This window comes from Ambystoma mexicanum, chromosome 5p, assembly GCF_040938575.1.
Source record: "Ambystoma mexicanum isolate Mex_15411 chromosome 5p, UKY_AmexF1_1, whole genome shotgun sequence".
Classification (NCBI taxonomy): Eukaryota; Metazoa; Chordata; class Amphibia; order Caudata; family Ambystomatidae; genus Ambystoma; species Ambystoma mexicanum.
The window spans coordinates 61,262,229-61,284,044 of record NC_090930.1 but is presented as its reverse complement, the minus strand read 5'-3'; the positions used below and the strand labels follow the sequence as shown (position 1 = coordinate 61,284,044).

At 50.6% G+C, this 21,816-nt stretch overlaps 1 protein-coding gene across 4 annotated transcripts in view; it reads left to right on the top strand.

Moving 5' to 3' along the window:
* KIF4A (kinesin family member 4A) overlaps positions 1 to 21,816 on the top strand; it is an 807,676-nt gene that overhangs the window by 461,456 nt on the left and 324,404 nt on the right. For all 4 annotated transcript variants that reach the window (XM_069612448.1, XM_069612449.1, XM_069612450.1 and 1 more), the window contains one exon: positions 20,807 to 20,936. In XM_069612448.1, the coding sequence (XP_069468549.1) occupies positions 20,807 to 20,936 (130 nt within the window). The remainder of the gene's footprint in view (positions 1 to 20,806; positions 20,937 to 21,816) is intronic.

Here is a 21,816-nt window from a genome sequence, read left to right as displayed (position 1 = left end):
TACCACAAAGCATCTAATAAGGGGTACTTACAGTCCCCCTCCTCTTCACCAGAAGAAACAATGACCGTGTGTTTTAGATCCACAGCACCCAGTTGGGGGCAGGCTGGCGCTGTACAGTCAGGCTTGGCTGGTGAAGCTTGTTGATGTTTGGTTCATCTCAGTTGGTGTCTTCCAGCTACCTCTTTCTCCCCCTCAGTCTTCCCCTCCCACAGATCGGCACACCATCACTGTCAGAAGCGATGCTTTCGTAGAGAGCAAAGCGGTAGTGCAGGTCTCCCCCCTATCCCATTCCCAGCAGGGGCAGGGCTTTTACTCCAGCATCTTTGCTATCCAGTAGGACAACTAGGCGGGCTTGCGAGTGGCGTTGGATCGGTCTTCCCTGAATCTTTACCCTTACAGGAGTTCAAGATGGCGGCGCTAGCGCTCATTGCTGAGTGTGGCAGAGACTGGACATGTTCCCTGGATCTGATAGATGTTTATCTCCTCGTTCCCATTGTGCAGCCTCACCGGGCCTTCCTCAGTTTCAGGGTCATGGGCCTGCATTTTCAGTACAAGGTTCTGCCTTTTGGGCTAAACTCAGCTCTGAGAGTCTTCATGAGGCTCATGAATGTGGTGGCGGCTGTCTTCAGGGCGGAGGGGCTGCACATCTGCCTGTATCTCAGCGGCTAGTCGAGGGTACTTCTCCGACGCAGGATCAGGACTGTGGACAGGCTCATCTCTACCCTATTTGACTGACTGGGCTTCTCGATCAACTACCAAAAGTCTCAGCTCAGTTCTACACAGACAGTAGGGTTCCTGGGTCTGCTGTGGGACACAAGGTGCCAGCGATCCGATCGGCAGTCCTCCATTTTTGCAGCAGGTCAGTCACCACAGTCTGATGGTGCATACTGGCAGCATGTCTCCTGGCGGCCCTGCACAGCAGGCTCTGCATGACCAGGGTCCAGTTACATTTGGTGATTTTTGGGATTAGTAATCGGGTCATTGGGGGGTCGGTGGGGCGGCGCTCTCCTTCCCACAACACCTGGACCACAACCTCAGATGGCGGCAACAGGAAGAGAACATTCATAGAGTACACCATTACCACAGATTCCTTACTCCATTGGTGGGGAGCCACCCTGGGAGCACACTCGGTGCACAGCCTCTGCACCGGAGCGACCATCAGAATCACATCAACTGGCTGGAGCTTATTGCTAGACAGTTGGCACTCTGGTCTTTGCAATCAACCATCAAAGGCAGGTCGGTGTATATCCAGACAGACAACACAACCTGCATGTTCTATAACAAGAAACGGGGGCAAATCCGGGAATGGGCTATCAGCCAGGAACTGTGGCTCTTGGCGGTCCACCTTCCGGGAGAGCCCAACCTGGAAGCAGACGGCCTCAGTCGCCTGGCCTTCGACAATTACGAGTGACAGCTGAACGGGAGAGTCTTCCAGGAAGTGTTCAGCAGATGGGGTCACCCAAAAACAGCCCTGTTTGCAACAGCACTGTTAAGACGGATTTCTGAACTCTGTCCTGGAGGGGCAGAGGTTCAGAAGGCCAGCCTAGTTTCTTGGAACAGGGTAACCTCTGGACAAGCCAGACCAATCAGGGTAGCGATCACGGCGGTCAAGACTAGGTCTCAAAAGGGGTGAGGGTGACTGAAAGCCCGCAATGAGCACACAAAGCAAGGACACTTACAAATTACTCCAAGCAGGTGTTATTTTTAAAAATATAGACAGATTTATTACAAGGCCGTTGTAACATTGACCGAAGCGAGAAATCACAATAAAACTCAAGTAAACCAACACATACAAAACCAATACAATATATGTACAAATACAAACAAGTCTAACGAGTTAGACGCACGAAATGTGTAGACCACCTAGATGGGGAGGAAAACAGGCAGTGCGAATAATTAGACCCAGTCCGCCTTCAGAGGCACCTAACTAAAAGGAAGTCCAAGCCCTACGAAGAGTGGAGCCTTGTGCTCAAAAGTACCTGCACACGCTGGTGCCAACGGGCAAAAAGGGGAGTCTCTTCGAGGGAATCGGGCAGTTTAGTTCAATGAACGATTGAAGATGAACAGAGCTCCGCGACTCAAGCGCAACCTCCACTGAGGGCAGAAGCAGAGCGCGAGAACGGAAAGGCGTGCTGTTAGACACAGCGGGGAAAAGCTATGGGCTCCTGCAGGAGGGCGACCAGTTCCTAGCGATGCTACTCACCAGTCCCCGATGCAGGCAGACCCAGGCTTCTGTGTAAGTTTCAGTGCTGGCAGGTTCAGATACGAGCAGGGGACGTCTCGGCGTTGTGTAGATTCCGCAGCAGCAGAAGTTGAGTTGAGGATGTCCCAAACGCAGTGAACCTGCACAGTTTGTTACCACAGCAGGGCAACGGAGCGGCCGTGTGTATTTCAGCCAAATGTGCACTAGTCACTTCAGACCTGGGAATGCCAAGTGTATGAATCGTGTGAGAGTGACAAGGACTCGTAATACAACACAACCTGACGGCGGTTACAGAGCAAGACTCCTGGGTAGGCTGGCCAGTCTGCTGGATGGCCTAGAGACACTTCCGAAGGCTTACGTGCAGGAGATGGTGAAGATGCTGAGAATAGTTGTTCCCACTATTCCAAGGGGTCGAAGTACCAGTACAGGCTTTCTCGTTCGATCAGATGTAGAAAGGGTTTCACAAAGCGACAGCAGTGCAGAGGAGCAGTCCTTCAGCGGGTCACCAACGATTCCTCGGTTTAACCCCGTGGTTGCAGGATACTTGGCTCCTGTATTCCTTTGTTCGTGAGAACTCAGGAGATCGACATGGTAGTGGCGTTTCCAGCCCCCTCTTATCCACGGTTCCCCTCGCGCCAAAACGGAGGGGACCCAATGGGAGATCCGCTCATAAAACACTCACACCATATGTGGACCTATCACGGACCACGGGGGTCCCAGGCATTCACACCACCCTACTCTCTGGCGCCCAGGATGTGTATTGGGACCAGACATCCCAGCCCCCCATCCTGGAGGCACACACACAAGGCCTGTAGAAGCCCGCAAAAGCATCTGTGTTTCGCAGGAAAGTACATGCCCAAATAAGGAAGGCCCCGGGTCGGCTCGACCTGGGGGAGGTGAAGGGGGCAAAACGGTCAGCGGACAGGACAAAGAGCCTCGTGGTCTGGCCATTTTGGGAGCAAGGCCACCATTTTGGGCTAAGCGCTTAAAATGCCAAAAGGAGCTCAAAAACACAAACTATCGCTGCTACCAATCCCGTCCATGATTCACTTGCACCGTTCACTTACAATCCAAAGAGAGTATCTAGGGCCTGTAGAAGACTAGAGACCCAAGAGAGCAGTAACTTAGCTTACAGTGCCCTCTTGTGCCATGTTGCGCGAAAGCTGCACATGATAAAGAAACTACGTAAAACGTTTCCCGGTACTGACTGTTTTAAGGGCATGTCAGTTTCCCCGTAAGAATGGAGCGAAAGCCCAGAGGAGTGCGTCAGAAGGCTGCACTTCTCTGGCAAAGTCTAGATCATGGTGAAAACAGCAAAAAGTTTAGGGGTTGCCACATGGAAGGAAAATTACCCAGTATTAAGAAATCTTTCCTAACAAGCACAAAATCGGGCGTGTCAACAATTACTTTCCTGGGGAGGAAAGGGAGGCAATTCTATAGTGGACGCACTCCAGATACCCGGGGACTGGATGTGGGCATATGAATTCCCACCCACACCGCTCGTGCACAAGGTAATGAGCAAGATCAGGAACTCCAGAATCCTCAGGATTATCCTTCTGGTTCCTCGCTGGCCGGCCCTGCCCTAGTTCTCAGACCTCTGGCAGATGTCACTTTAGGCCGGAACTCGCCCCCCCCTCTCAGGTAGGGCCATCTACTAGAACAGCGAGACGCAGTGCTACACCCCTCTCCAGAGACTAGCCCTAGTGGACTGTGCCTGAGCAGCTAACGCTCCAGCACCTTCAGCTGTCCAGCGACAATCTGGAGATCATTCAAAATGTCAAGAATCAGGCTACACGCAAGCAGTACAAAAGTAAATTTACAAGATTCTGCTTTTGGGTTAAGGAACACTGGGCTAACCCACTGACATGCACTTTCGACCAAGTCTTATAATTCTCAGCCTATCTCACCAGGTCTGCCGTCCAGGTTGATACCCGTGTTCGGCCAATCCCATAGTAAAGAAACTCCAGACTGGTTTGACCAGGCTTTATACAACCCCCCCCCCCCCCCCGTCAAGCACCTACATACTGTTTGGCATTTGAATTTAGTACTAAGCGCTACAGCACCCAAATCATTTGAACGCATGGCCTCGGCAGACATCAAGTTGGTCACTCTAAAGACATCCCTTCTGGTTGGGCTTACATCTCGCAGAGTAAGAGAAATCCAGGCCTCAGAGCCATACACTAGATTTCACAAAGACAAGGTCGTTCTCTGCACGCACCCAAGGTTTCTCCCGAAAGTGTCATCATCCTTCCTGTTGGGGAGAATTCTCAGAAATTAGCGATTTCCCTTCTACCTTTGAGAGACACAGGTCTTTTACTGGACTTAAGGACTTATTAATTTTTATCCTGGATAGACCTTTTTACCACTCTCGCATGTATTTTTCATTGATTTGAACACTTTCTTTTGACTTTGCAGTCTGACAAACTCCATAGGCATCATCATTTTACATTGTCACACAGCACCTTCAGTGCAGTGGCACGGGGAAGTCTTTTAGATTTCCCAAAGGTTTAAATACCTTTTCTTGGCTAAACTACTGTTTCCAAGAGCAGTGAAGTGAAATTGACTTCACTTACATTTGTAACCTTCTAGATCCCCTTTGTCTAGGTTCTCATGTAACATTTGTGTTACCCTGTCTACAATTAATAGCTGGTGGCAGTGGTTTACATTTTCCTACCGTTGTGCGTTTCTACTGCAGGCTGCAATTGCAGTAAAGCACCCCTGGGTGCCTATTTTGCCCAAATGTCTCGGCCTTCTTTTTTTGCCATTTCTTTGCCATTGCTTTGTGGAAAGGTCCTTGGAATTTACTCTGCGCGCCAAACCAGGTTTGGCCCCTTTGTTTTGTCTTTGGCAGGTTTCACTGCTGAAGCCCGCCTCTGGCTCCCGCGTGTCAGGCAGGGCAGGAAGTGAGGGAGGTGCGCAAAATGTCCTGTGCTTAATCCCCTTGGTTGGAATGCACCCAAAGGCGATTGGCTGACTGGCTGTCCTTGGAGGACAGCCACCCTGCTGCAAGTGACACCTGGGATGCAATGAACGGGAGAAACCTGCATAAAAGGTGAAGTCTTTTGCTTGGAAGGCAGTCGACCGCTGGACGAAGGAATCTGAAGAACTTTGAAGAGAAGCATGCTGCAAATCTTGGACCGTTGGTTTGCCTGGAGAAGCACTGCTGAAGCTCTGAATTCGCCTCGACTAGAGAAGCCCTGTGAAGGACCTCTCCCCTTGGGTTGGTGGGACCAATCGACCCCAAAACAAACTCATCTGGACATCCTCTCCGAGCTGGCTGTACTTCCACTGCTGCTGCAGGAACCGATTGCCTGGGAGAGGGAACACCAGAATAGTGTCAGACCTGAGCTCCAGGAGGATCTTCCGGACTCCCCGGAAGCAGGACTGACCGAGCCTGATCCACCTCAACAGAGTGCTGGACCCCAGATTCGAGGAAAGGCCATAAGGTATCTGAGAACCGTGGTAGTGCTATTCGCGAGAAGCTGAAACTGCAAAGTGCTGCTGATCTGAAGTTTGCCCATTGCTGCCGCTGACCTTCAAAACGTAGTGCAGACCCTCTTGTCCCTATGACTGAGGCCCTGGAACAGGCTCTGCCATACTACAACTGGAACAGAAGACAGCTGGAACCAATTTCTTCAGACCTAAGGGACTGTAAACTAAGGGTTACTTATCTCTTGTCGTGTAGCCTTGCTAGCTCTCAGTTGAGCTTCAGCTCACCTAGACTTTAGCTCAATTGACATTGGCTGTCCTGGCTCCCTGACCGACTCTTCTAACCTCTGACTTTGTGCTTTAACTATCTCTCAACAAACGTGTCAGTCTATAACTTGTGTAGCTGGGAAAGAGTTAATTTACTTTGCATTGGGGGGTTCAAAAGTAGTTACCTTCTTTAGAATATTTATTAACCATTGTTTTATTCCCTGATCCTTTTCCTTTTGACACTAACCTCAGTATTGCTTTAAATGTGCCAGTGATATATCACTGTCCAGTGCCCTGGTTATTTAAGTCGCCTCAGGGTTTAGCCAGTGTCTGTGTCATCCCAAATGGGTATCTACTGATTTAAAGACAGTGTATTTTGAAGTATATTTTTGAGTTGCATATATTTGCAACCTTCTAAAGAAGGCTTATTCAACTGACTGTTTAATAAAACATTGTAAAATCAAGAAACCTTAAGCTACAGCTTACATTGACCCCTCTTAAGATCAGCCTGGCTGCTCAACCACTCTACCAACTTGTGTAGTACTTGTGTTTTTCTTTTTTTTTTAAACTTTGTTTTTAAAACCTATAACAACCAACATGGCAAACCGTATGGCACTTCGTGTTGGGATTCAGCCCTTTATCAACTGTCTTGATGCGCTTCCGTGGCCTCCCTCGCACATGTCCTCAGTGTCCGGTGCTGCCGCACAATTATTCCCCAAGATTATTAATTGTCTGAGTTGGGTCTCGCCAACCAGCTTCCCTCTCCATTGGGGGCACACCCCCTGCGTTTCTGCCTGCTTGTCAACAATCCTCCGACCTACTGAGGTTGCTTGCGCTATTAATTTATTTGTGTTTGAACAGTTCCTGAATTAGCAAGTTCCATGCAAGTATCTTGGTTCCGCTCTCACTTTCTCACCTTTGTAGCACTCTGGTCCAACTGACGATTCAGCTAACGTCCATTTCTTCAAGTCTGCCCACCATGCTCGGCCCATGCTGGACTTAGCGCTTGGCTAATATGCACATGAAGTCTTTCATTCTTGCTATGTGTCTTATGTTTGCGGCCTCTTGGGTACAGGCCCAGTAGATAGGACTCGGTGACCACGCTTGCATGTGAATACCGCCCTCATCAGATTTTTCTTTGACATAATCCCAAAACTTTATTACTGGGCAGTTCGAGAACGTGTGCAGCATGTCTGCATTTTCTGCTGCGCATCGTTGGCAGCTCCGGGTTTTATTGCTTCCCATGGTGGACATTCTCCTGTGCATGAGATACGCTCTGTCAAAGATACTGTCTTTGCATAGCGGAGGGCTCTGGACCATTCCCAATCACTGAAGGTTTTCTGGAGCTCTTCCCATCTTGCCCGTACCTGCAGTTCTCGCTCGTTGCTGCTTTCCAAGAGCTGTTTGTAGAGTCTGGAGATGGTATGTCTGCCTTCTGACTCATCCCACGCATCTAGCGCCCCCTCTGTATCTGCACTTTTAGGTAGTTCTATCTACCGCTTTTTGATTGTCTGAACCATGCTGTACAGTACAAATTGGCCTCTGTGTATGTTATGCTCTCCGATCAGGGTCTGGAATGCCACCAATTGTCAGTCCTGCCATAGATCACCAATCTGAGCTGCCCCCTTGCCTTCCCAATGTGTTCGGTATGTTGCAAGGGTCTCTGTGCGGGCACACACTAGTCCCGCTATGGAAATCTGCGTGTAGCAGGTGTCTTGTATCCCTCGGGTACTATTACGTCCCGTTTCCTCCATACTGCATGGGCGTCCCTTCCAAGGGACGGAAGATGGAACATTTTTCACCAGAAAAAACCACCTTCCCCTAAAAATTTAGAGGCGCGACCCTGGGATCATGCGCTGCCCTGACTCCGCCGCCACACCTCAGTCCCCTTTTCTGCATGTTAAGATGGATTTCTGAACTCTGACTTGGTGGGCAGAGGTTCAGAAGGCCAGCCTTTGTTTCTTGGAACAGGGTAACCTTCTGGACCGCTATACCAATCATGGTAGCTATGGCGGCGGTGAAGACTAGGTCTCGGGAGGGGTGAGCGTGACTGAAAGACCTCAATGATCACACAGAGTAAAGGACACTTACAAATCGCTCCCAGTCAGGTGTATGTATATCACACATACAAATGCATTTATTCCAAGGCCTTTGCAATTCAACACACAGTAAGAACATCACAGCAATACTATTAAACCAACACAATCCTATCTCTGCACATATACAAGACCAATGGGGTCCAAAGGACGAATGCACCAAATGGGTCCACAACCTAAACGGGGAAGGAAGCAGGCAGTGGAAAAAGGATTGTTTGATACAGAAGGGCCTAAAGACTAACTGAAAGTCCAATCCTTAAGATGCGAGGAGCTTAATGCTCAAATGTACTTGCGTAGCTAGCGTATGCACTAGTTCAAATGGGCAAAGCGGGGCCTTTTGTAGGAGCTGTAGCAGCTCCGGAAGGTAGGTGAGGTGATGCAGAATAGGTTCCCACTATTCGAGGAGGGCCTCCACTTGAGGGCCGAGTCGATTCCAAGAGTTGGGAATAGTTCGCTAGTTCGCACTAGCAGTGGAAAGGAGAGGAGCCCTCATGGGCCACTTATGCATAAAAATGTATGGGGCCACCGGTTAGGGTTGCAATGACTCACTGACCCCCGGCGCACTCAAGACCAAACTTCGGCAATCACTTTGGTTGCAGGTTCAAATGCGGCAATCTCACGGCTCTGCGGCTTTCAGTGTTGATTCCCCTACGGGACAGTGGCGATTTATCCGCTCCTGGTGGATGGATCAGGCCAATTCCGCTGTAGCAGGCTTCCGGGCACAGAGGACCACAGCTGCACTGAACTTGCAAACTTGGTCACCACGGCTGGGCGACGCAGCAACCGAGTAAACTCCAGTTCGGGCGCACTCACTTTACTCCAGACCTGGGAACGCCAAGTGTACGAAATTCGGTGTGTGTACCGTGAACACAGATTGCGATATGCCAAGTTTCAAGGGCCTCCTTGAAACTGCTGCGGTATCGGGGGAGGGGGGCAAAACGTCTGCACAAGCTGGTCAGTCCACTTCCGAAGAGGCTTACTGGCAGGTTAAGATGAAGATGCCGAGAATAGTTGGTCCCACTATTCTAATGGGCGAATCGTCTGCGCAGACCTTCTAGGATGACCAGATGCAGAGGGTTCCATGGAGGGGAACCCACTCTTGCTTTCAGCGCTCTGAGCCAGCACGCCTCAAGGCGGGTCTAGGAGGATCCAGGCTGGCAGCGCAGGACAAGCATCTGACGGCACTTGCCAGACTCTACCCGCTTTTTGCTGTGCCTAAAGACGAGGCACAGAGTTCTACACTGCCTGGATGTCAGTCGTGCCCTGAAATTCTACTTGGACGGGACTAAGGGCTTCCGCAAGTCAGACACACTTTTCGTCACCTTTGGCGGAGCAAGACTGGGTTATCGGGACCCCATGGCCTCCATAGCCCGTTGGATGGTCTCGGTCATCAAAGAAGCTTACGATGGACAGCACAAGCCACTTCCGGCCAACATGAATGTCCACGCTGTCGGAGCCAAGGCAAGGGCCATCGCATTCCAGCGGCATGTCCCCTGTCAAGTCATAAACCGGGGGGGCCACAAGAGCCACCTCTTCGCCTTTCTACAAGCACTATTGTTGGACGCCGACTCTAGATCAGCCACAGCTTTCAGACAGGTGGTTCTTAGAAACCTGTTTGCTTAAGGAGGGTCTCCTCGACAACCCCCCCGCCCCCCGGGGCTACACTCAGTTGTAATCGCCCATGCAGTATGGAGGAAAGGGGACCGAACAGTAATTTGCTCACCGTAATGACTAACGCACTTAGTCCCTTTTCCTCCATATATCCCACCAACCTCCCCCCCCCCCCACAAATAAAACTGGTGTCATTAGGCAATGTTAATCTATTGCCAATGCGTCTATGGGAACTGATGTGTGGCAGCAGAGTCAGGACCGCCCATGCTCCCAGGGTCGCACCCCTGCACCTCTAAATTTAAAGGGGAACGTCTTTTCTGGTGAAAAATGTTCCATCTCCTGTCCCTTAAAAGGAATGCCAATGCAGTATGGAGGAAAGGGGACTAAGAGTACGTTAGTCACTACAGTGAGTAACTTCAAATTTCTTCAGGTAACCCGTCGGGTTCCGTGGACTGGGAGACTGGCAATTACGGCTGCCGGTTCCTCTACTGTGAGGGGGCCTCCAATATCTGTACTTACTCCTCCGTCAATTTAGGATGGTTGATCTCCGCCAGGGTGTGGGCTATGCCATCTGCCTCCTCGTTCTGGGAGTACAACCTTTCATAAAATGGCGAAAATACTGTGATTCCTTCCTGGGTCCTTACTTCCGCCCCTGTTTCTTTTATTGCGTTAATTGGGTCATGTTTAGTCTCCTGCTTGGTAAGCCAGGCTAAAAGCCTGCTAGGCTTATCCCACTCCGCTTGTAGCCTCGGTATATACTTCCCATAATCCAATCCCACCCCCCCCCAGATTCTCCCAAATGGCAATGCCCTCCAACGGCAAAGCTGAGAGTTCCTCGGCTCCTTCCCAGTTATACCCGCCTGAGTTTCAGCTATTATATCTCCAGTTCTATTTCCTCAAGCTCTGCCAGGACGCTCCCCCCAAGTCGTCCTGCTTTCCATATCGCAGCTCCCCTTACCACCACTTTAAAGGCTTCCCAGAACGTCCTTGTACTGTCAACACTGCCCACATTCTTCTCAAAATAATCGCTTTGTGTCCTGGATATGCTCTTGAAATTCCCCTTTCAGTAATGCCTCAGCGCCATGTCGGTATCGGGGCCCTCCTATATTCCCATGTCGCTACTAATGGGGCGTGATCTGATTGCGTTCGTGCTTTAATGAATATCCCTGTGAATTCCCCCAGTGTTTCCCTGCCCGTGAGTAGATTGTCTATCCGTGTGAATGCTCTGTGTGGCACTATAGTGTGTACCCCCTGGTTTGTGTGTACCTTTCTGGAGTCGTCCAACTACAGCTGGTCCAGAATCTACTGTAGAGGCCTGGCTGGCTGCGCTGGTTTTCTAGTGTCTGACCTATCCAGCAGCGCGTTCAGTGTGCAGTTAGTCCCCTGCCCAGATGAACGACTGGCCCTGTATGGGGCCAGTCTCAGTGCTTCTTTCTTGAACTCAAGTGCGTCATGATTTGGAGCGTACATGTTTATTAGGCACTTTTTTTGTTTCCCTACATTCCATGTACGATCATCATTCTGCCCTCAATCTGTTTCATAGGCTGATGGGGGAACTCCCGGGGCGATCCATGTCAGCACTCCACTGGCATAGTTGGAGTACCTTGAGCTATACATTTGTCCGCCCCATGTCTTGGCTACATTGGATTGATTCTCTGCCGTCAGTTGAGTTTCTTGTAGCATTGCCACTTTACTTTTGCCCTGTTGAGCCAGGCATATACTCTTAGTCTCTTGACGGAGGCGTTTAGCCCCTGGACATTCCAGGTAGCTATTGTGACTTCTTCCTGGCCCATTTTCCCAATACGTCTAGTAGCCCCTCCATTCCCATAGGCTTGTGTGCTTTCTCGTGTCTGGATACGAACATTGTCCTTTGCAGTGCCCCTCTCTACCTCTAGATCTCGATCTCTCTATATCTCGATCTCGCTCTATCTATATCTCGATCTCTCTATATATCTCTCTATATATCTCAATCTCTCTATCTCTATCTCTCTATATATCTCTCTATAGCCACTTGTGCCTTTTCTCTGTTGTCCTTGTATGTGTCGTCCTTCTCATGCCTTCAACCAACCTAACACACTAACTGTAACTGTTAACGCCCAGCCACCCTCACCCTGCTCGGGCTCTGCCGCTTTCCTCGTGCCACCCACCATCCTGGGGGTGTGCTCGTTGCAGCGTGATGCCTTAAAAATGGCATGTTGAGTTTTGTCACTCCGCGGGATTTTTGGTCGTGGCGTCTGGCGGGCAGCCCTCAGAACAGCAGATGAATAAGCAGGAACCAGTACATTTGTGTCTTTCTCATGTTCTTTTCGTTGTCGTGCTCTGCCTCATTGGGGGACATTCCCGTTAATCTGCTGGTTTCCAGCTCTGGTGTGGGATTCCATGCTGATTCATCCATTCGTGGGCCTCTGGCATCCTTTGGAAGTGGTGTGACCCGCCATTGTGTAGCATCTTCACTACGAGAGGGTACAGCAGCATATATCTCACATTTGCGGCCCTGAGGCATTACTTAGTCTGTCAGAATTGTGCTTGTTGCTTTTGTATCATCGCTGTGTAATCCCTGTAAATTTGTTATTCTGGAAGCGTTCCTCTGCATCACCCGTCGCTCCCTTGAGAATTCCAATATCTTTTCACTGGTCTTTAAAGTTCATGATCTTTGCGATCATCGGCCTTGGGGGTGCTCGTGGTCTGGGCTTTCTGGTCAAAGCTCTGTGTGACCTCTCTACCGCAAAGCCCTGGGATAAGCTCCCACCCCTTGGAGCAGTAAGTTCTCTACATAATTTGTGGGATCCCTGCCTGCCTCCCCTTCAGGCAGTCCCACAATGCGCACGTTCAGTCTGGCCCGCCCTTCTGCATCCGCTACCCTATGCTCAATGGTGTTTATGCGATCTAGTGCGTCTGCCATGTGGGATTCGGTGGTCGTGATGTTTGCAGTGTTGGTCTGTACCTGCTGTTCCGCTGTGTTCACCCGTTCTGCCAAGGTCTGTGCATCTTGTTTGAGGAGCCCAGCGTATACAGTAACTGTCCATTTTATACTCCAGTGACGACTTCAGTGCCACTATGGCTTGGAGTATGGGGCCCTCCTCCTGTCTCCTTGTTAGGCAGAATCGCATGCAGTACCCTTTGGGAAACCTACATGCAATTAAGACTACAAGTGTAAGCACAATTTCACCTCTGGTACAAGCCTGTACTACACAGTAAAGTGGTAGCGATGGCTGAGCTGCCAGACTTCTCAAGAGTTTAAATGAGCAGTAGAACAAGTTACACAAAGGACCAACTAATACAGTGATTCAAACAAACACTTATTCAAGGTTTCTTGGTAAAAGAAATATACATTTTATTTACTCAGTTAAAAAACATTACACTAGCATAGGCAGCTCAATATCACACAATAATAAATCACAAAAATACACCAGTATCAGTTTCGTTTCTGATCTGTCTTTCGTAGTAATAACCAATCACTGGTCTCTGCGTCATACTGACCACAGCCAATGACTGCCCTCTACCTAAGCACCGCCTCTGGCAGCCATCTTCAGATTTTTACCGCACGTTCATGTGTTGGGATCCTCGTGCTATTGCTCTCGAGCGTTAGTGCTATTTTTTGCGCTTTTTTCACAAAAAACTTCGATTCTTTCGGTCAAAGAGCCTCAAGCTCCACCGATCCTACATCCGATCAACGGGGACCCGTGTCGGATTCATCTGTGCCCCTCAAGGGTGAAGATTTCGTCGAGCTACACTTCGGAGGAATCCAGAAGCTTCTCAGGCCCGGTCTCGGAGATGGCCCAGGAGAAGGGAAGCTCGACGCCCGGAAAGCTGTTCAGGGTCTGCCCTGGATGCCAGCTGCAGAACGTCTTCAAGGAGGACGAACACTCTTTCTGCCTTTACTGCCTTCATGAGGACAAGACGCACGTGGAGAAGGACTGTGCGTTTTGCGGCAACATGTCGGAACGGACCATGAAGGACCGCCATCAACGTCTCGCCAACTGGCTGGAGGGTAAGAGCCCGTCTGGCGAGGAGAAGAAGAAATCCGAGCGGTCTTCTAAGACCTTTGAGGGCGCCCCGGCGACGGGGGCCCAACATAAGGCCAAGCACCGCGAGTCCGCTGGCACCGGGAGCGCCGAACGGTCGGGCTCTACGGGCGCCAGGCAGGGCGCACCCTCCCCGGCACCATCAACCACGAGTCAACGCTCTGGGTCGGGTAAGAGGAAGGCCGAGCACCCGGCGAAGCTCCTGGAGAGGCCCCGGTCGAGCTCTAAGGCAGAGGAGGAGCGTGGCAGTGCCCCCTCCCTCAAGGATAAGGCGGTGAGCGCACCTAAGGTGGTGAAGGCCTTGATCCATCCGACCAAGCCCTCTATCGAATCGGTCGCGGCGGCCCTGGCTCAGCCTGTGGTGGCTGCACCAGTGGTGGCGACCTCAGGGCCCAGAATCTCCCTGCCTCCTCGGAGGGAGTCTTCCTTTGTGCCCATCGATAGGACCCCCGTGAAACCCTCCGTGGGGAAGAAGGGGGGGCAGGGCGTCGTCGGAGATTCGGCCTCAACCTCAGAAGAGGAGCTGATCGAGGTCTTAAGCCACGGCCTCGGCGTGGAAGAAGGCCAGCCCGTCGGAATGGACCCCGACGCAGGTGACGACGACGACATCGTCGAGGATACCGACGGGGCCCCTGCTCGCCCGTCGGATTCCCCTCTGCCAGCGCCGCAAGACAACTCGGCGGCCATTTTGTTGGCCATACAGTCCTTATGCTCCGAGATAAGGACGAGGCTACCGTTACCGACGGAGGAACCCCTCCCGTCGGGGGATCCAGAACCGGGACCTTCTGGTGTTCCCCCTACCAAGAAAAGAAGGATCCATCCACCACCTCCTTTTCAACCGTCGCGCCCCTTCCAGCCCTCCTCCCCGTCCACCCGAGGGGATGATACGGGGACTGACACGGCAGCGACGGGTACGGACGACGAGGCATACGACGAGGATTTTCCGTCGTCGCCTCCCACCAGGGCTTCTCCGCCCGACGAGATCGGATCTTTCCACTCCATGATCTCCAGGGCTTCCGAGCTTTTCCAACTCTGCCCTGAGGAGAAGAAAAAGGAAGGCTTCCTTTATCAGCGGCGCGAGGCCAAGAGGAAGACGGTCCTCTCAGTGCCTCTGTTGGACGACATTTGGGATGAGGGCCTTTCCCTCCTCAAGAACCCTTCCACGACGCCAGCTAGAAGAATGGTTCCCGGACCTTCTGGACTTGTCAGCGTCCCCGCCGATCAAGCTGCCGGCGGACACGGATCTACTCTCCAGGGAAGGAGGCGCCATCCTCCACCACGACCCGAAGTCGCTGAACTTGCTGCAGCGCTAGAGTTTGGAGGATACGACATACCGGCCGATTGCAGAGAGGTTCTTGCAAAGGCCAGGGCGTCCTCGACTCTTAAATGCTACGGACACAAATGGAAGAGGTTCTCTGTCTGGTGCCACGCACAGAAGATTAACCCTCTACGGATTACGGCCCCCCAAGTACTGCCGTACCTGCTGACGCTGGCCAAAGCTGGTCTGGCACACGCGTCCATCAAGATTCATCTTGCTGCGATCTCCCGATACACCAGAACCACGGGGCGGACGTCCTTGTGGTCTCATCGTCTGGTGAAAGAGTTCATGAAGGGACTGTTCAGATCGTTCCCGCCGGTGAAGGCTCCGGCCCCGGCGTGGGAGCTCAACGTGGTGCTGACCAAGCTCATGGGACCTCCGTTCGAGCCTCTGCACTCGGCCCCGTTGAAGTTTCTATCGTGGAAAACAGCTTTTCTTGTGGCCATCACCTCCGCACGACGAGTGGGAGAGATCCAGGCCCTTTCCTGCAAGGCCCCGTACTTGACTTTCCACGACACGAGGGTAGTGCTCAGGACGCACCCCTCCTTCATGCCCAAGGTACCGTCGGACTTCCATCGCAACGAACCCTTGGTGTTACCTGTGTTCTTCCCGTCGCCTTCGTCGCCGGCTGAGAGGACTTTGCACTCGCTGGATGTAGCTAGAGCGCTGAAGTTCTACGTGGACCGCACGAAGGGTTTTCGGAAGACGTCACAACTCTTTGTGAACTTTGGACCTGTCAATCAGGGGAAGGCTCTCTCGAAGGCTTCCATTTCCAGATGGCTCTCCGGCTGTATCATGTACTGTCATCGGTTGGCAAACCGACCGCTGCCTGGCCGTCCGAGAGCCCATTCCACCAGAGCGATCGCAGCTACCACAGCGTTCCTTTCTGGTGTGCCCCTGCTGGACATATGCAGGGCTGCTACGTGGAGGTCGACGCACACCTTCACAAAGTTCTACTGCGTCGATCGGGATTCCAGGGAGGAGTCCAGGGTCGGCCAAGCAGTGCTGCGCAACCTGTTCGCCTGAGGTGAGCCTGGTGAGGAGGTAAGATGCTTAATGTTGAGTTTGATGTAATGCTTAATGTTGAGCCTTTGCCACCTCCCGTGGTTGTGCATGTGTGTACTGCTATGTATTCTTTATTCATGAGCATGTGAATCCATGCCAGACCCCATGCTGGAGAAGGAACAAGTTACTTACCTGTAACTGTTGTTCTCCAGCATGGGTCTGGCATGGATTCACATGCGAACCCTCCCGCCTACCCCTCTGCGGCTCTTCACTTGGTCATACTGCCACTTCACGTGCTTCCAAATCTGAAGATGGCTGCCAGAGGCGGTGCTTAGGTAGAGGGCAGTCATTGGCTGTGGTCAGTATGACGCAGAGACCAGTGATTGGTTATTACTACGAAAGACAGATCAGAAACGAAACTGATACTGGTTTTTTCTTTACCGAGGATTCCCAGCCTGACGACGGGGAATATTCATGAGCATGTGAATCCATGCCAGACTCATGCTGGAGAACAACAGTTACAGGTAAGTAACTTGTTCCTTACTCTTTCCAGGTAAAATATTAAATCCTAGAAATCCAGCAAAGTTGCTGGGGGGGGGTCACAAAAGGTAAGGGAAATTAGCACATTTGGAGAATTCTCCCTAACAGATGTCAGGCGTGCCCTGAAATTCTATTTGGACAGGACCAAGGACTTCTGCAAATCGGATGCCGTATTTGTCACTTTCAGAGGTGCAAGACCAGGCTATCCGGCCTCTAAGGCTTCCATATCCCGCTGGATGGTCTCTGCCATCAAAGAAGAGTATGCGGGCCAGCACAAGCCACTCCCGACCAACATGCATTTCCACGCTGTCGGGGCCGAGGCAACGGCCATCGCAGTCCAGCAACATGTCCCTTGGCCGGTCATAAGCAGGGCGGCCACTTGGGCCTCTCACGTGGCTTTCTGCAAGCATTACTGTTGCCGGCTGTAGAACTGATGCAGCTTTTGGACAGGCGGTTCTCGGGAACCTATTTGCTTAAGGAGGGTTTCCTCTCCGCCCTGGGGCTACATTCAGTTGTAATCGCCCATACAGTATGGAGGAAAGGGGACGGGAAGTAAGAGTAATTATAAGTTACTCACTATAGTGACTAACGTAGTCTTAGTCCATAGTCCCCTTTCCTCCATATGTCCCACCAACCTCCCCCTTAATAATACTGGTGTCATTAGGCAATGTTAAATCTATTGTCAATGTGTTAATGGGGACTGAGGTGTGGCGCCGGAGGGCGGACTCAGGGCAGTGCATGCTTCCTGGGCCACACCCACTGGGCGCCTCTAAATTTAAAGCGGAAGGTTTTTTCTGGTGAAAAAGGTTGTCTCCTGTCCCTTGGAAGGGACACCCATACAGTATGAAGGAAAGGGGACTATGGACTACGAGTACGTTAGTCACTACGGTTAGTAACTTATAACTTTTAGAAGTCTTTATAGAAAAGGAGAATTCAAAGTAAGGCCACAAGGTGATTACGCTTGTGAGGTAAAGAAGCCAATGGCAACTCTACAGGAGCAACCAAGACAAGTCTCAACTGAGAACAAGTGAGCTTACACAACAAGAGGTGAGTTCTTAGACTTTACAGTACCTTTGGTTAGAAGAAAAGGGCTTTGGCTGGCTTCTGTTCATGTGCAGCTCTGCAGATTGTGTGTTCGTGGGGACAAGAGGGGATGCCTGCAGGACTCCTGCACTGCACTCCTGGTTGGCGACAGAAAAAGACCAACTTCTATTCAGTGGCACTTCGCGGTTTCAGCTCCTCGTGTGTAAGCAAATGGCACCACCACAGACTCTTGGGTATTGAGAGATGCTTTCTTTGCATCTGGGGTCCAGCACTCTGATGTGGCTCAGGCTCAGTCATTTCTGCTTCCTGGGAGTCCGGAGGATCTTCTTGGAGCTCTTGGCCAACCTCAAAGCAACGCACACAATCTGGTGTTCCTCTCCCTAGCTCTTTGGTTTCCAGAAGCAACTGCAGTGGAATCACAACCAGCTTTGAGAGGATGTCAAGGTGGCTTACTTTGGAGTTGATTGGTCCCACCATCTCAAGGGGAGAAGTCGTCCTTGCAGGGCTTCTCTAGTCGTAATGAATTCGGTCCTTCAGCAGGGCTTCACCGGGCAAACAGTCCAGGACTTGCAGCAGGTGGCTCCTTCGGATTCCTTCGTCCAGTGGTCGTCACTGCCTTCCAAGCCAAAAAGCCTCACTTTTTTATAGAGGTTTTTCTCCCTTTCATTCCAGCCCAGCTGTCAGTCACCCAGCAGGGTGTCTGTCCTTGCCGGACAGCCAGCCGGCCAATCACCTAAGAGTGCATTTCTGTCTCCTAGGAGACTAAGCACAGGGAGTTTCGGGCACCTCCCTCGCTTCCTGCCCCCGCCAGACACACTGCAGACAGACGGCTTCACTCGTGAATCCTGCCAAAGACGAAACGAACAGAGGGGCCAAACCAGATTTGGTGCGCAGAGTAAATCTCGAAGTACCTTTCCACAAACAAATTGCGCAAAAAGACTGGGGCCATTTTGACAAAAATGGCACCCTTGGGTGCTTTACTGCAGCTGCGAACGCAGCCTGCGGTAAAAGCACACCACAGTATTTAAAAGTAAACCACTGCCACCAGCCATTCATCGAGGAAGAGGTTACATGAGAAGCTAGACAATGGGGATACTAAGTAACCCCTCCAGCACCCTATTGTAAGATAGTGTTTTGGGTCTAGAAAGTTAATATGTAAGTAAAGTCAATTTCCCTTCACTGCTCTTGGAAATCGTAGTTTATCCAAGAGAAGGTATTTAAACCTTTGGGAAATCTGGAAGACTTCCTGTGCCACTGCACTGAAGGTGCTGTGCGACACAATGTAAAAGATGATGCCAATGGAGTTTGTCGGACTCCACAACCAAAAGAAAAACAGAAAACACATAGAATTAAAGGTGCAAAGTTCAGCAAAAAAGAGCTGGGGCTCTCTAAGGTGGGAGGAATTTAGCACGAACTGCAATTTCTCCCTAACAAGTGCCCTAGGGCCGGGGTCACCTGGCTAGCCCCTCATCTGTGTATCCCCTCCGGTCCTGGAGGTCGTGGGTCTGCTTCTGGCGGGAACAGGATATAGCTGGTTATGTGCTCACATCGAGGAAAGGTGTGATACTCCACCTATTTTATGGTGACTGAGGCATGCACCCCATTCTGGATCTACGGCTGCTGAACTTGTTCTTATGCAAGGACAACTCCAAGATGGCTATTCTAACACAGATGATGCAAGTTCTCAATCTGCAGAACTGGTTTTCCCTGGACCTTCATGATGCCTACTTCCATGTGCTGAATAATCGAAAGCACAGGCGCACTACTTGAGGTTCGTAGTGGGACACCATTACCAGTTTAATGTACTGCGATGTGGTCTTTCCTTAACTCCCAGGGTTTTCTGCAAGCTGCTGGCTGTGATAGCAGCTTGCCTCTGGGGGGGGGGGGGGAACTACTGTTTTTCTCTACCTGGTCGTCCAAGCTCACTCCCCAGATCTAGTTTTGGAGCTCCTACAATGCACATGCACTCTTTTGTAGAGCTTGTGCTTCACCTTGTATTTCAGTTTTCACTGTGGCAGTCTTGGACACTTTCCTGTGCAGGGCTTTCCCACCTGATGATTGAGGGGAGAACAACATCTTTCGATTGGGAATGTCCTCCAATCACAAGTCCGTGCCTCGGCTTTTCTGCACCTTCTTGGCCTCAAGCATCCATAGCTCTGAATTAGGCTACTGCGCCAGATGTGTTGCCGTTCTTTGTTTTCCCCAAGAACTCCACTGGTCGCCAGCTCATTCTAGAAGTCTCCTTCCTGCTAAGCTTCAGCTTTCCAGTATCAATGGATTCTGTCCTGGAAGGCCATCTTAGTTTGTGATTGGAGAAACGCCTGCTGCTGCCCGTGTGGTGACTATCGCTGGAACAGCTTCTACTCAGTCTGGTAGTGTCCTGAAGAGGTTTGCATCTGTGCCTGGTTAATTTCTTCGTCAAAGGTTTGCACTCCTAGACCCGACCGGAATAGCCCTTGAACACGCAGCTCCTGGGCATCATCTACAAAAGGCAGGAAAACCTAGCTCCAGTGACTCCAGTCGACCTGCCAATTAATTTGGAGCAACGGTGGTCAGTAATCGCAATAGTTAGATCCACCCCTGTCTCCCCATAATAAACCTTAGAATAACCATTCTTTTGCTTTTTAAACATTTGTTTTAAAAGCTGTTTTAAGAGATGGAAAACGTACCTTAACTGTAAAATCCCTGAGATCTTCTGGAACATTTTTCACCATCACATGATCTCTTCTTGCATGTGTTCCCTGTCATAGAAATAACTGACTTTTGGGCAGAAGGGCCCATTCAACGTAGGGATTGGGCTTATAAAGTTAGTGTCTTCATTTCTGTGAACTGGATTTCCTTCCTGTCTAATTACTTACCTTCCTTTCAGGTGTTTAAGTGAATTGTATGTTTATTTAACTGAGTGTGTGTTGGTATTACCTGCTTGATTCATTTTTCTAGTTTTTGGACATAGAAGTATGTTTGTACTTACCTGTCTAAGTGGAATCATTGTGGGGACTCTTAGTGGACCTCTGACTCTCCTCTCCTCTCCTGAGACCAAGCCTTGACACTCCACTCTAAACCTGATTGGTTTGGCTAACCTTGGGGTTCCTGTGTTCACTATAGCAAGGTTGGCCTCCTATAATCTGGCCAGGTGGGCTGATTTCAGAAGTCCATCTGAACACTTACCCTTGAAGACCTAGAATTGTGTGATGTTGTTAAATCATTGGACAGTACTTTGTATTGGCGGAGCTGAACCTAAAGCTAACATTTTGCTTTGCCCCTAAAGGAGCGCACAAATCGCAGACTTGCAGCAGAAGTTGTTGGATGCGGATAGCGATGCTCTTTTGAAACAACGCTGGGAAACGGTCACAACTATCGTGGAGGCCAAGTGTGCGATGAAATATCTTATAAAGGAGGTAAGAGTCCCCAGCCACCATCAGGTGCATTATTAAATATTTTGTTAGGAATGCATGGTGTTGAGGTGGATTTTCCAGTCATCGGGCAATGGGTGTGAACAGACTTATTTGTAGTAGAAAACGGGTGTCCAAGTTGGACCAGTATCATCTCGATGAGGAAAGTAGCAAAGCAGTCTTTTGAAGCGGCATGGGCTTGTACCATGGTACGAATAGTCCCATACAGAGTAAAATAAGCACATACTGTAAAAACGTACATTTCATTGCTTTGACAATTTGCACCTTCTCAAATCAATGAAGCACAAGCCACTGTGCTGTACCTTACTTTTGCTTTCTCTTAAAAATTATACAAACTAGTCCTTCTGTTCTTGCCTTAACAACCTAGAAACAGAATTCAAGGGGATTGGGTCCTCCAACGTATTCCATATCTATGACAGTAATCACCACAGCTGTGCTGCTTCGGAAAATGTTTGGCACCTGCGTCAATTACGTCAATATGTTGTCCTCGAGGGCCTCCACCGAGCTGATGTCACCGGATGTTATAAGTAGGACGCCCGTAGCCTCAGTTCAGTTTTTTCCGTGAACGTGTTTGCTTCGGAGATCTCGGCGCGCCTCGGTTCTTCTGAGTTCTGTTCTTTCGGTTCTTCGAACCTGTTCATGGAAATCTTCACAACGATGTCTTCGTCGTGTTCCACCCCACCGCCGGGTTTTAAGAAGTGTTGGGACTGCGGGTCCTAGATGTTGTTGACGGACTCGCACAACGCCTGCCTCTGGTGCCTCGGTGAGGGCCACGACACGGATGATTGTGTTGACTGCCAGTCGCTTACATCGAAGGCCTTGTGGGACCGTAAGAAGCAGCTTGGGGGGCGGGGGGCGGTCTTTG